This window comes from Kogia breviceps, chromosome 10 (assembly GCF_026419965.1).
Source record: "Kogia breviceps isolate mKogBre1 chromosome 10, mKogBre1 haplotype 1, whole genome shotgun sequence".
Classification (NCBI taxonomy): Eukaryota; Metazoa; Chordata; class Mammalia; order Artiodactyla; family Physeteridae; genus Kogia; species Kogia breviceps.
This window is the reverse complement of record NC_081319.1, coordinates 44,534,617-44,549,400: the sequence shown is the minus strand read 5'-3', so window position 1 is coordinate 44,549,400 and position 14,784 is coordinate 44,534,617. Positions and strand designations below refer to the sequence as shown.

The following is a 14,784-nucleotide window of genomic DNA, read 5'->3' as shown; positions in this document are numbered from 1 at the left end:
GAATCTTTTAGTTTTGAAATTTTTTAATCCTTGGGAATATTTCATATTGCATGAGAATTAGCTCATAAAAATTTATCAGCAAAACCTTTTGGCCAGAGAAGCTTTTTTGAAGTTTTAATAAATTTTAAAATCTTATTTAAGTCAGTTTTTACTGATATTCTGATTTGATCCTGATTTTACTAGAACTAAGACTTTTAAATTTATTAGCATAGATTTGCATCACATTGTATATTTAAATAAAAAATTTATATCTCTTTTAGAATCTCTTATTTTTTTATTTCTTGGGTTTTTTTTCTTGAATTGGCTAACAAAAATTTCTCTATTTTTCCAAAGAATAAGCTCTTGGATTTATGATCATTTCTGTAGCTTTTTGGTTTTAATTGGTTTATGCATGTATCTTTGATGTCTGAAATTCGAAGTCTAGTTCACTTGTTTTGCTTCTTCCTTCTTTAATAATGAAGAAAAGATTTAATACTGTGAATTTGACTCTGTGGTTCTGTATGTATCCCATTTGTTTTGATATATGTAATGTCTTCATTTTGTAAATGCTCTGTAGATTAGCTTTTTTCTTTAATCCAATAGTTACTTGGAAATATGTGTGAGATGTGCACGTTGTGTGTGTGTATGTGTATACTTGTATATGTGGGTGCACATGCTTTAAAACTTCTGAATAGGGTTTCTGACTATTTTAACTTTTGTTCTAATTTTCTAGATTTGCTCTATCCAATATGGTAGACACTAGCCACAAGTGACTGTTTACATTTAGATTAATTTTTTTAAAATTTATTTATATTTTATTTTGGGCTGCATTGGGTCTTCGTTGCTGCGCGCATGCTTTCTCTAGTTGTGGCGAGCAGGGGCTACTCTTTGTTGGGATGCACAGGCTTCTTATTGCGGTGGCTTCTCTTATTGCGGAACACGGGCTCTAGGCGCGTGGGCTTCAGTAGTTGTGGTACGCGGCTCAGTAGTTGTGGCTCGTGGGCTCTAGAGAGCAGGCTTAGTAGTTGTGGCTCACTGGCTTAGTTGCTCTGCGGCATGTGGGCTCTTCCCAGACTAGGGCTCGAACCCGTGTCCCCTGCATTGGCAGGCAGATTCTTAACCACTGCACTACCAGGGAAGCCCTAGGTTAATTAAAATTAAATAAAATTTAAAAATCAGTTCCTCCAAGGCAGTAGCCACATTTCAAGAGCTCAGTAGCCACTTCTGGCTGTTGGCTGCCATATTGGGCACTGCAGATATAGAACATTTCCATTATTTCATAAGGTGGATTCTTTATCAGTGGACCACCAGGGAAGTCCCTCTTAATTAAAGCTTAATAATTACACTATTCAAATTATCTAATTTGTATTTATTTCTGGTGTACTGGGCTTCCAAGGGCTGATAAGGGAATTTTAAAGTCATCAACCATGGCACATTAGATTGTGTTGCTCTATTGTTTTGCCAATTCAAGAAAGTCTTATTATTTACTTGCTTTATTTTATCAGTATCTAAAACATCCTCCTTCCCTGTTTCTACTGTGTGCTTCTTGCCTTGAATTCTACTTTGTTTGAAAGTAGTATTCTTGCCTTTTCTTTTTTGTTTGCATTTATTTAGCATAGAATGTTGTCTATTCTTTCATTTTTAACCTCTCAGTGTTATTTAAAGTTAATTTATTTAAGAAATAATTTATTGAGGTGAAATTTACAAAACATAAAATTAACCATTTAAAAATGAACAATTCAGTGGCATTTAGTACATTAACAATGTTGCGCCACCACTGCCTCTATCAAGTTTCAAAACATATCATCACTCTAAAGTAAAACCTCTTACCCATTAAGCATTTCTTCCTATTCTCCCTCCCCAGAGCCCCTGGCAACCACTGATCTATGTTCTACATCTATGGAAGGTAATTTATTTATTATTTTATTTTATTTTTTAAGAGAGGGGGATCCTTTATCCTTTAAAATTTTTTTATTTTTAAAATTTTTGTTGACGTATAGTTGATTTACAATGTTGTGTTAGTTTCAGGTGTACAGCAAAGTGATTCAGGTACACACACACACACACACACACACACACACACACACACACATATTCTTTTTCAGATTCTTTTCCCTTATAGGTTGTTAACAAAATATTGAGTATAATTCCCTGGGCTATACAGTAGGTCTTTGTTGGTTATCTATTTTATATATATTAGTTAATCCCAAACTCCTAATTTATCCCTCCCCCCCACCCTCCACTTTCCCTTAAGGTAATTTATTTTTAACTATCTTATTTATAACAGACTCCTTCCCTGGCCCTAGTGGTCTGCCCTTTTAGTGTGATAATGCTTCTTTTTAGCTCTTTGAAGTAACAGCCAGGATCCAGGTAATTGGACTTTGAAAGGTCAGGGGTAACGGCCAATGAAGCAAAGGCAGTGGGCAGCACTGTTGCCATATGGTACCTAAGAGATGCAGTAACTTGTAATTCAGAAGGGCATGCCCACCATTATGCCATTACCTGGTGCTTCTGTGCTCATGACACAGGGACAGTGAGGGGGAGGAATGGGAAGGGAGTGACAGGTGATGCATAAAAGGCAACACAATAAGTTTTGCCTTTCGTTGCTTCAGTCTTGTCACCCAGCCATTGTCTGCCTCCTCTGCGTAACTGGTATCACTGAGGCAGTTTAGCTGGGTCTTCTCCTCCCATATAAGCAGCACCAAGCATTTGCAAAATTCTGAAGCATATGTTGGTGTTAGAGTAATAATCCCTTAGCCCTCTTATATGATCTCCAGGTTTATGCAAATTATCCACTGTCCCTTCCTTTGCCGCATTTATGGGCAGCTGTTGACTTTTTTTCTGGAACACAAGTAATTAATGGCTTAGAAGAAATTTAAGGAAGAGTGAATATGAATCAAAAACAGAATAAAAACTCGTATACCTCAATCAGACCGTATATATCTGTCTACATATTTTTATTTCTCTTATATTAAATCTGGTTCATACAAGGAGCTGGAGATATAATTGACAGGATGTATCCATATACCCAAGAGGTTAGCAATATAAGGACCCCAACCACCCAACCAACAGACCATGAGACCATGCAGGAAGGATGCTTCTTGGGGCTCTGACTGGGGATGTACAGAAAGAAGGGCTACAGAATGGAGGTACCATCAACAGTGACAGTAATTGGCATTAAGATAGAGATGACTTACTATCAAATCCTTGGTAGTGCTTTTCCTTTCTTTAGTCCTGTTTGTCGAGGAGTCTTGGAGAATGAAGTTGCGGTTAAATGTTTTAATGGTGGTCGCTGAAGATGCCTCAATTTTTTCAGCTAAAAGGAAACACATAGGAATAAGTATTATGCAGAAGCTGGACTGATGATTAAGGAAGAAAGACCAGGTGTCTAGATGACCCAGATTTTTGTTAGACTGGCATCTCATTCTGGTCTATAGGTCTGACTGTGGAAACTTTTTGTTCTGTTTATTTATTTATTTATTTATTTATTTATTGGTGGACCAAATAAATCAAGGCATCATTGGTGGCTTTCTAGGAAAAGATAGCTTGGAGATAATCCAATACAGTCTACAAACTCTTATTTGCAATTCTGAAATATAAAAGGCTCTAAAAACAGCAAATCTTTACAACTTTGGAGTCAAAATTGCCTGATGGCAAAACCTGACTTAAAGTGATAAGTGGCCATTTCAAGTCCTTGTCCCTCTCAAGGAGCATGAACATTGTCATGCTTTGCCGCAAGGATATTAATGTGTTTATCAGATGCTATTCCAGATGCCACGGGAGGCGGCTGTCATGAAATACACAGTACATGTACCATATTACCTTTCTAAAGTCCAAATAATTCTGAAACATATATTGACCCAAGGGTTTCAAGTAAAGGATTGTGGATCTGTAATATATTTTAACTGTTTAGGGCTCTGGGGAATATAAGGTAGGCACTGAGTAAACATTTGTTGAACAGTGAATGGTGGAACCAGGACTCAAACATATATCTTCTGACTTTCTACTCTTCTAATCGGCAGGTCTAAATTTCTAGTTTGGCATCATCATTCTGTGGCTTCTGAATCTAGGGAAATTGTTGAAAATGTCCAGTAGATAAGGGTGATAGGACTGGCATTGCTGGAATCCCTCTAGGTTGGTCTCTTTGTTAGATGCTTTTGGTGTTCTTCTCTCATCTCCCTGACAGTCACCATTCCAGCCCACTCTGACAGCATCCTTCTACAGGCATCACCACTCTCTCTTGGCCCATGAATGACGGGGTGGGTCAGAAGTACCAGGGAGTTAATGCCCCCACCAGAAATAACCTTCAAGCAAAGATGAGAGTTGAAATATCTCATCTTCCTATTCTTTGAGATGGAAACTCTGAGGTGCGGTTGATACTGTCTCCTGGAAGTCCTCAGCAGGGGTTAGTCTCATTTCCCCAAAGCAGCAAACTACTAATTAGAGTACATTATATTGGCTTAATTTCCTTCCCTGAATCTTTTCTCTCTTCCCTTATCAGTGTTTCTTGGAATTACCTCCCAAATCACATCTTTGTCCCAGGGTCTACCTCTTGGAGGAATTCAAGTCAAGAAAGACTCTCCACAAGGGCAATTCTGGGTGAGAACACCCCATTAGATCTGGTCCTCAAACTCAGATCTCTGAGTTACTCTGAGTGAGTGAGTCAGGCTTAATACTTTGGTGGCTCTGTGGTTTGATTTAAGCATACCTTTCACCGGTGGAGCAGGGAGTTTCCTCCTCTGCTGCCTTGATGTGTCTATGGTTTGTACCTACAAACAGAACACAGGAATCAGTACACCTTCGCAAAGCCAGAGATGTTTTATCTTCTACATTTTCCAGGTCGTGCAATATTCCAGCAGAGGGACTGAGGGACAAACTCACCTGGTTCCTTTGCTTCTGATCTCGTTTTCTTGTGAGTCGCCCACAGGGTGCTATGTTTAATCCTGCAATGGTCAGGGCTGAAATCCGGCTCTCAATATCAGAAATCTTAATGCAACAGAAAGGCAGAATCAGTAGGGAGAAAGCCCAGGAGGGGGAGAATCTTTGTTAAAAGTATTATGACTCTATAAAGAACAAATCTGCTTTGATATATGCTCATTCATTCATTCACTCATTCAACTTCCACCAAGCACTTCTCTATTCAGTACTGTAGTGAGAAAATAAACCACAGGCCTTTCTTTGTAAATTTAATTTTCCAGTTGTTAGCTCTAGAGCATGTCACCCCTGTCAGAGGACCCCTAGGGATAAATGGAAGCCCAGGGCATGATGGGCATGCTGGCCCGGGGCCATCTGGCTCAGCATAGGGGTGGGGGTGGGGGTGAGGGAAGGCTTCCCAGGGAGACAACACGATGTGAGCTTTGAAAAGCAAGTATGATTTATAGGTCCTGCTTCCTTCTTCCATGACTCCCTGAATCCAAAACCACAGCACCAGGTCTTAGGAGGGAAACCCAGAAGCCCCTAGATCAAGTCCATTTCCTCTATTAAGAGGCCAAGTGGCCTTGAGAAACTCCCTCCTCTTTCTGGGCATCAGTTTCCTTTACTATAACATCAGTAGGTCAGAAGGAGCTCAGATTTTTTTTCCCAACAATGTCTTAAGGTAGATATAGAGGGCAAGAGCCCACTCAGCACCCGGAAAGAACCCGGGTCCATCCATGTCCCCAGGGGTGAAGAAAACACGGTCCCTCCTCTTAGGAAAGGGCATTACTATGTGCCGTTGCCATGCTGAGTGCTTTAAATACATGAAGTCATTCATGCTTCATTCATAATCCTGTGACATGGGTACCATTCTCTTGGTTTTACAGATGAGGAAACTGTGGCTTAGAGGGATGAGTGACCCACCCAACATCTCACAGCAGAGCTCAGCATTAATGCCACTGCTCATGATCTTGCCACATTGCCCCCTTCTCAGAGGCCTTGCCAAGGCCTGGAATGGGGGACACTGGAGGAGGCTGGCAGAGTCGAGGGAGGAGGCTGGGATCACAGCCATCCTGCTGAGATGGCACAGCCTGAGTGTTGCTGGGGAATCAGACAGGAAACCTGAAAGTGGGCCCTGCTGCCAATGTGTGTGCCCTCCGCCCCGACGTCTCCATTGCCTCCCCTGTCCCTAAGTTATTTTGTGCTGCGCAAGACGAATTCTAATTCTGCTGCCATTTACTGAGGGCTGCTTTGGACAAAGCCCATTGGGATAGCTGCTATAGGAAGTGCAGAGAGAAGGTCTGAAAGGTCAGCGAATATGGGAGATGCTTCCCCTATCCTGGAGGAGCGGCAGTCTTACTCAGATAAGGAGGAGGAGGCAGGTAAAGGCCAAGACTGTGGCAGCTGGTGAAAGAATCCAAGCTGCCCAGCAGCCAGCCCCCAGAAGGGGCCACTGTGCAGCCCCTCTCCCTTCCTAGCCCCCAGATACCTTCCTATTCTCATTCCTCAAATTTCACACTGAGAACGACGTTCCTTTGGTTTATAGACCAATAAATTGCATAAACTTTTATCAGTCATTTGCAACTGATGTGGGGTAGATGCCCACATTCTTTCCTGGAAGCAGTTTTGATGGAGGGCTTTGCTCATAGGGCCCTGGGAGACAGGTCAGTGGGAGAGCAAGTTGCTGACCTCCTGATTTGCTGACTGCCAGGCTCTAGAATAAGAAGGGTTAATTTTTCCAGTTTTAGTCCGCAGGGCAAAGGATGCAGAAAGAGGAAAGGAGACTGCTGAGGGCTGATTTTGCCTACATTTTGTTTATCTCTCTATCTCTCTATCCATCCATCCATCCATCTATCACATTGTATCTAACTGTGTTCCATTAATTCCTAAGACTGCATATCTAGTGACCCTTAAACTTGCTAGAAGGGGATGACCAATTCTGCTCTGGGTTTCCTGGGAGCCAAAGCAAAAAGATCATTTTACGACTCTATGCCCACAAGATAAAGACCAAGTACTCAGAAGAATAGCTTTTCTTGATATTAAGAGTTAAGAGAGACCTTTCCCAGGAATGCCCACAGAGATGACCCTGCAGGACGCAGTGGACAGCATCCTTAGCACGCTGCCCGTGCATCATCCTGCAGTTGGCTTCAGCACCGGGCAATCCTGTCCGATTAGGTCAGATTCTAGGGTTGCTTTCACCTTGGAGTCCCAAAGGTTAACTCCAAGGTGAAAGCAACCCTAGAATCTGACCCAATCTAAGAACACAATTCAGCACATCTACCCTCCAGTGGGACCCTCCTACCATCCTGCAGGATACCCTCTGTGACATCTTCTGTGAGACTCTGCTTTGGACAAGAACAGACAACAATGAATGAATCTTCCTTCTCTGACAGCAACTGTAGGACAAGGAGAGTCTCCACGCTAATAAAGGTTCCCACATTGAAAAGAGCCGTAAAGATGATGGCAAGGTTGACGACCTCCCATGCAAAGTAAGGACTCTTATGCAAGTGGATATATACCTGAGGGCAGGACAAGCACATTTTTCAGGAAACCACACAGCACAGACTGGTGAAGAATGTGGGCTCTGAGGCCAGAGAGACTTAGGTTAAGATCCTGGCTTCATCACTTTTTGGCTATTTGACTTCGGTTTAACCATTCTGAGCCTCCTTTTCTCCAGACATAAAAAGGGAAAAATAACAATAGCCACCTCATGGGGATGCTGAAAGGATTAAATACAATAATGAGTTCAAGGGTTAAGCCCAACTCCTGGCCCACAGTAAGACTCACTGAATATTAGGTATTATTAATGACATTATTATAATATTTAACAATGAATGATAAATTAATAGGCACATTCAAACACATGGAAAAATGGACATTTTGGACTCCAGGATTTTCTGCTATAAAACATGGCTCCAGTAATTTAAGCCTAGGAAAATTTGGAAGCATGAATTACTAATTATCCAATAAAACCCTCCCAAACACCCATAAACAATATTACTTCCTGCTAAACCATTCAAGAAGTATTTGCTGCAAAATATACCCCCAGAAAACAAATGATTTGATTCTACTTCATATAACATTAACTATAAATTGATTAAATGTTGAGTGGCATTTGTGGGAAATGATTTTTCAGGAGAGCTGCTCTTCAGCCATTCTTGCTGGTAATAAACAGTCAACAGGGCCATCTGTGATGAGACCATTCCCGGGCCATTCCTAGCACAGAACTGGTTCCCTCCCATTCTCAAGAGTGCTGAATGATATGAGCAGCTGTTGTGATTTTTGATTCTTTAAGATAAAAATATTTATTTAAAAAATAATTATCAGACTTCCCTGGTGGTGCAGTGGTTAAGAATCTGCCTGCCAATGCAGGGGACCCAGGTTCAAGCCCTGGTCTGGGAAGATCCCACATGCCGCGGAGCAACTAAGCCCGTGTGCCACAACTACTGAGCCTGTGCTCTAGAGCCCACGAGCCACAACTAGAGCCTGTGCACCACAACTACTGAAGCCCATGTGCCTAAGAGCCCATGCTCCGTGACAAGAGAAGCCACCTCAATGAGAAGCCCATGCACCGCAACAAAGAGTAGCACCCCCCCTGCAACTAGAGGAAGGCTGCACACAGCAATGAGGGCCCAACACAGCCAGAAATAAATAAATAAATTTATTTTAAAAAATTATCACCCAAAACTGTCATCTTCTCTATCCAGAGACGGTTTCAATTGATCCCCCTTCTCCAGAGGATGCAGTGGTTTTTTTTTTTTTTTTTTTTTTTTTTTTTTTTTTTTTTTTTGCGGTACGCGGGCCTCTCACTGTTGTGGCCTCTCCTGTTGCGGAGCACAGGCTCCAGACGCACAGGACCAGTGGCCATGGCCCACGGAACCAGCCGCTCCGCGGCATGTGGGATCTTCCCGGACTGGGGCACGAACCCGTGTCCCCTGCATCGGCAGGCGGATTCTCAACCACTGCGCCACCAGGGAAGCCCGAGGATGCAGTTTTAAAATGCAGGGTCTACAGAAATATCAGTGAACCAGCGGTCTACACTGAGCTTATGCTGCAGAGACCAGCATTTTTCATGGGTCCCTGAGTATGTATATGTCCATAGACCCCAGTTTGAGAATCAGTTACTTAGTCCACAGTCCATTTTGATTCAGAGTCAGAGGCCAAGAGAATATCCATGAAAACTGCAAACAAGCATCTTCAGAAAGTTATAGATAATATAGTAATTAGTTCTAAAACAGCCATATCTAAATCATGAAAAATATTGGTCTGAGAAATCTACACTTCGTTTTTCATTTATTTATTCATCTCATTTTTATTGAGGCCCAAACCTGTGTGAGGTGTTATGCTAGGCACTGGAGTTACTGTGTTAAGCTAGATAGCTAGAGTCCACTGTCCTCAAGGAGCTTTTAGTCTGTCGTGGGGAAACCTGGCATTAAATAGGTAATCAACAGTGTGATGGGACTTCCCTGGTGGCGCAGTGGATAAGACTCCGTGCTCCCAATGCAGGGGGCTGGGGTTCTATCCCAGGTCGGGGAACTACATCCCACATGCATGCCACAACTGAGAGTTCACATGCCGTAACTAAGGAGACCACCTGTGGCAAGTAAGACCTGGCACAACCAAATAAATAAATAAATATTTTTTAAAAAACAGTGTGATAAAGGTTAGGGAAGGGTGGTCTTGGGATGGAATGGGAGCCTCTATAGCCAGGGTCAGAGAATTTGTCAAAGAGGAAAATGGCATAGGTTTTAAAGAGATATATTATCAAGGTCCTAATTTGGGGAGAAGAAGGCTGCACTTTAAAAAAGGAGGCTTTGGTGGAATCCACCTGGAAGGACCATGCCCACGAAGAGTCTGCTGGAGATGGCAGGAACTGATAGATACAAAGGCTTTGAAGTGATTCTTTTGTAAGATGGGGTGCCCTCTCCTTTTGCCTGGTAGTTCTCCATCTGGGCAGAGAGGAGAGTTCTTACCTGGATCTCAGCATGGTGGACCCGGGCTGCTGCCGTGGCTACTTGGTCCTCCAGATCTGCCAGTTCAGTCTCATCAGTGCCACTGTGGATGCAGCGGGCAGCATCCTCTAGCTCACTCAGCTGGCCTTCAAGTCCATACACGGTACCTGCCGCCAGGTACACCTATAGAGGAGGCATGGCCTTTGAGCTCAGGTCTGTGGACCCAGGACTGGTGGGGCCCCTTTAGGGGATGCCATAATTCAGGGGAGTGAGAGAGAACTAGACTCAACATTGGGAGAAAGAGACAGGGAGTCCCCCATTTATAAACATTCTTCACACTTAAGTGGTGGTAGCATAAGGTCTTGCCACCCCCTCACTGTCAACCACACCTCCTCTTCCTCCAACCTTTCCTGCAAAAAAAAGTAGTTTGTAAATTTTAAAAATATGGTAAAATAGTACAAGAATACATGACATCAGCTACATAAATTGTGAATTTGTCCAGGGACTATAACAACCACAATATCAAGATAGAGGAAACAAAGAGAAAAACTCATGATGTAGTTTTTCCAATAAAAATTTTGGTTAGCATTAGTAATTTGGAAAACTTCAGAAAACATGAAAGAGGTGAAATTAATTTAAAACGATTACAAATTTTGCGTGAATTATCTCTGATTAAGTACCGTGAAGTTGCTTGAATCAGGTTAAGGGAATGAAACTGAACCTGAAGTATGTAGTAGGAAAATACCTTATTTTTTAGAAAATAGTGTGATGTTGAGAAACATATAAAACCTATGATCAATTAAGACAATTTTTTGAGAGCTCCTGAAGATTAAAGAGAAAATAAGATAAAGGAAGTAATTTGAGGGCAAATTAAAGGAAAAATTACTTTGGCTTATGAGTTTATAAGGTGATTTTCATAAAAGTGGGCAAACAGAAAGTAAAATCGTTGGAATAATTCAGGCTGAGGACAGGGTGCGTGAAACAAATGCTCCTTCAGCCTAATTAATAACATGATGAAACAGTGGACAACACAAGGAACTAAATGTATCTAGAGAAGGTAATTACTTAAACAGGTTCATGAGGTTTAATCAATGTATATAAAGCTCTAAACTTGTAATCACAGCCATTTAGAGTTGAATTGAATGATATGCATGGTCACTCCTTTAACAGTTCCTTTAACTTGAGTTAAAAATATAACAGAGTTAGGCAAGCCAAGAGCAGTGCACACAGATCATGCATGGTCATTTGCACTGAGCAATGCTGAGTGTTGGTGAGGAGGGCAAAGAATCCTGAGATGCTCCAACTCGGTCAATTCCTTGGCACGATTCATGTATCTGTGTGAAAACTGGCAATTTTACAAAACATTTCAGAGTGGAGCAAAGGCAGGTGCAGGTTTGATGAGAGCAAATTTGACTATGCATCACCAGGCACAATTAGCTGTGGGAGCTTCCAGCAGTGATTGACCTAGCGGACATCAAGTTGGGTGATTCATTGGTCATACAGGGGTCATGAGTCAAATGTCTGCTGGTAACTGCCTTATTTCACTTTGCCCTTAGTTTTATATTTTTTTTTGTCATATGCAAGTATTAGAGAACTTCTGTTTCTAAAAGATCTTCACAGTTCAATATAGCCATTTATTCCTTATCTTCAAAACAAGAAACACTTTATTGTTTGTCACACGAAGGAAATGATGAATATTTCAAAGCTGTTTGAGTGGAGAAATCCCAAAAATTGTGAGGTTGAAAAACTTATCTTCAGAGGGGAAGAAAAATTGAAGAGAGAGAGAGAGAGAGAGAGAGAGAGAGAGAGAGAGAGAGGAAAATAGGAGAAGAGGAGGAGGAGGAGGTGGGAAAGGAAAGGGAGGAGGGAGAGGAGGAGGAAGAGGAGAGGAGAGGAGAGAGGAGGAAGGGATCAGAGAGATGGCCACCACAGTTTGAGTTTGGACATTAGACTTTTGGTACCCACACCAAAAAAAGGGGAATTCATTTTGATAAGATAATTAAAAACATAAAGTTATAGCTTTGCACAATGAAACTAAATTTGGAATTTAAATGAAATGAATAACTTAAGTGTGGCAATGGTTAAACATGACCTGACATATCTTTGGTCTCAGGACCCTGATATTTTCAGAAACTCGCAAAACCCAACATCGTCATACCCTATGGTTGTATCAACTTAATAGCACCCTGTTGTTTTGTCACTGGCATGGTCATCCACTAACGTTCCTTACTTTCTCTGCCAAGACAAAGCCATATGAAATTGCTCCAAGTTCTCAGCAAGGCCAGAATGTTCATCTTTTACTTTGTGTTCCCTAAAAGCCTGCTTTCCTGGCACTAGGGGGATAGGGAGGTTCAGTGGTTTGGCACTGACACCTGCTCAACAGGAACTTACAAGCAAGGTCATGGCACCTAAAGGATTAGAGGGTGATGACAATGGTGATGATGGTGATGATGATCATGACAGGTATTTACTGAGCCAGAGGGCTGGTGCCAGATTTCATGCCTTTTTCCACCCTGCCCTGCGATGCTGTGATACTTAATCTCAATTGGAATATTTTGACGATTTACATTTCAAACATTGGCAAAAAGGTACTAGAGTTACTGTGGCTATAGATGGCCATAATATTGGCTCTGTGGCTGGGCTGAAATAACAAAAATTAACATGCCATATAATGAAATTGTTATTCTGGTCTTAAAAATAACCCATTTGAAAAACATTAGCCTGGAGATGCTTGCTTAATTAAGGTCCACTTTTGGCGAGAAATATGGTTACCATGTCTGAGTAATCTATGTCCTCTCCAAACTCTAGTCACTGATGCCTGTGACCCCATTGACTGGCTCCTGGTTCAACATGCCTTTCTCAAAGTGGTTCAAAGATGGTCAAAGCCCCTAGAATAAAGAACATTAAACAGACTTCTTTATTGCAGGACTTCTCAGGGTCTTTAATGTGCTAAGATGTATCTCAGTTTTCCTAGAAAGAGTATATGGGTTTCTCAAGCTTATTTGATCTTAGAGCATCTTGTTGGACTTGGCGTCCATGACATACACTTTAGGGGACTAAGGTTAGACAGTAACAGATAGTATTTCTTTTCTTGTTCTCTGAGAGCAGACAGCCATGACCGGTTCTAGAAGTTCTACCTCTCCTGTGCTATGGGGGTTGTACAAGGGCTTTGAGAAGGAAGATCAACCTCCTCTGCCTGATCTTGGATTCTGGGCCAGAGCTGGGTCCCCCCTTGGCCGTCCCACTGTGCCTGCTGCCACTGGTTGTATACTACAACGTATTTGGGGTTGCCAGAGTTATAAGGCAGAAGTAAAAGGGAAGTTGAGACTATTCCTCCATTGGCTCTGTGGCTGGGAATTATGGGGTACCCCAGGTGGTCTCTGTCATTTAGGAAAGGTAAGAATGAGGAAGGTCCTTAGATGGGGGTGGGAGAGTGAGGGAGCCGACTCACCTCTCCCACTCACAACCCTGCATAAATCCACAAGGTGGCCCTGGTGGGCCCCTACCATTCATACAACAGGTCTGAAAATGGTCATACTTGTTTTCTGTTGATCCCTAGATCCATTTTCCATTCCGCTCTGCTCTCCTCTGTCCTCTGTGACGCTAACCTATACAAACTTTACCACCAAGGCTCCCTTGCTGGTTGGGATGGGTTTGGCCAATGGGAAGCACCAGCAGGAGATCAAAGGCAGGAGGAGAAAGAAGCGCCTTTTTTCCCCTGCTTTTTCCCTTCCTGGAGTCCATGGCGACAGCTCCCACTAGGGGGCGCTCTTCCAGGCTCCAGTTCTCCCTGGGCTATACTGCCTGAGGGTGGTGACCACTTCCTCCTACTGGTACTCTCTGGGCACTACGGCACCCCTTATCCTTGCCCACACCTGTGTCAATACTCCCTTCCTGAAGCTTTCCTCTCCCAGACAGACCCCTACAGGTACAGTAGAAGAACCCTGTGCTTCAGAGCTCCCCAGGCATTCAGTCCGAGAAACTGAGTCCCCACTGCGTGTGCAGGGGAGGCTGGCATTGGTCAGAGGTTTCTCCCACCTTTAGGGGAGACAGAGCTGATTTCACAGCCAGGCAGCAGGTGAGAAGTGTCAAAGCTAAGAGACTAAGGAAATTCTAAAATCCCCATGCCCTACCCTAATTAAGTGGATTAACAAGGCAGTTTATGAAAACAGGAGATTAGACATATGAATGTGATAGTTTTTGTTTTATCTTACGTAACTCTGAAATCTTCATAAGACTTCTTAAAGATGAATATTCTCTTGCAAATGAGGATGTTCTCTTTTATCTCAGTTGCTTGGTCTGCGGAAGCCAGTGTTCAGAGGGCAGACTACGTGTTGCCATTTCTATTTCTGCCATTCCTCGGGCTTCCTCAGCACAAAGGAGAAAAGCAGCGAAGGAATGAGGAGCAGGAGCGCTCTTTAGAACATAGACAAAAGCCCTGGTTTAATTAAATCGGCTGCACCCAGAGGCCAGTTTAAGAATCAGCCCTGCCCTTCTCCTGCTGCTCAACTGAATTCCATCCTGGAAACTGCAGAGCAAGCAACCTGCCCATGGCTCTGTGATCTGGTGAACTAAAGAGATTTTTTAAAAAGTCATCCCTTCTGTGACTCAAAGACCCACAGAATTCAAAGGAACAAAGATGGAATCTCTTTGGAGGTGAAATTTGAAGAGCTGGTTGGGGTAGGGAAGGAGGTGGAAGTAGGCAGTTAACTCTATGAGAACAGGAGAGGCATCTTAGAGGGGCTGGACAGGGAGCAGGAAGTTGTAATCCCCAGCTTTCCACTGCTGGTGTGTTTCTGATGTCTTCAATCAGTGGCTAAGTAGATGTGTTTCCAACTCAAAGTGTTAATGAACCCACAAAAAGAAACATGATGTACAATAAAAGGATCTTAGGAAATGAAAACTCTGCCAAGGCCATTGTATTTTTCAATAAACTCCT

General features: G+C 42.5%; 1 protein-coding gene and 1 long non-coding RNA gene across 7 annotated transcripts in view; one reads left to right on the top strand and one right to left on the bottom strand.

Moving 5' to 3' along the window:
• The window catches only part of MYRIP (myosin VIIA and Rab interacting protein), a 213,889-nt gene that overhangs the window by 2,957 nt on the left and 196,148 nt on the right, over nt 1-14,784 (bottom strand). For all 6 annotated transcript variants that reach the window (XR_010842607.1, XM_067044556.1, XM_059075853.2 and 3 more), the window contains 4 exons: nt 9,867-10,028; nt 4,861-4,965; nt 4,688-4,748; nt 3,177-3,295 (listed from right to left, as the gene is read on the bottom strand). Coding sequence is in view for 5 of the 6 variants with exons in the window: in XM_067044556.1 (XP_066900657.1) it covers nt 3,177-3,295; nt 4,688-4,748; nt 4,861-4,965; nt 9,867-10,028 (447 nt within the window). In the remaining variant the exon portion in view is untranslated. The remainder of the gene's footprint in view (nt 1-3,176; nt 3,296-4,687; nt 4,749-4,860; nt 4,966-9,866; nt 10,029-14,784) is intronic.
• The window catches only part of LOC136794992 (uncharacterized), a 146,236-nt gene that overhangs the window by 121,383 nt on the left and 10,069 nt on the right, over nt 1-14,784 (top strand). The gene's annotated exons all lie outside the window — the stretch shown is intronic.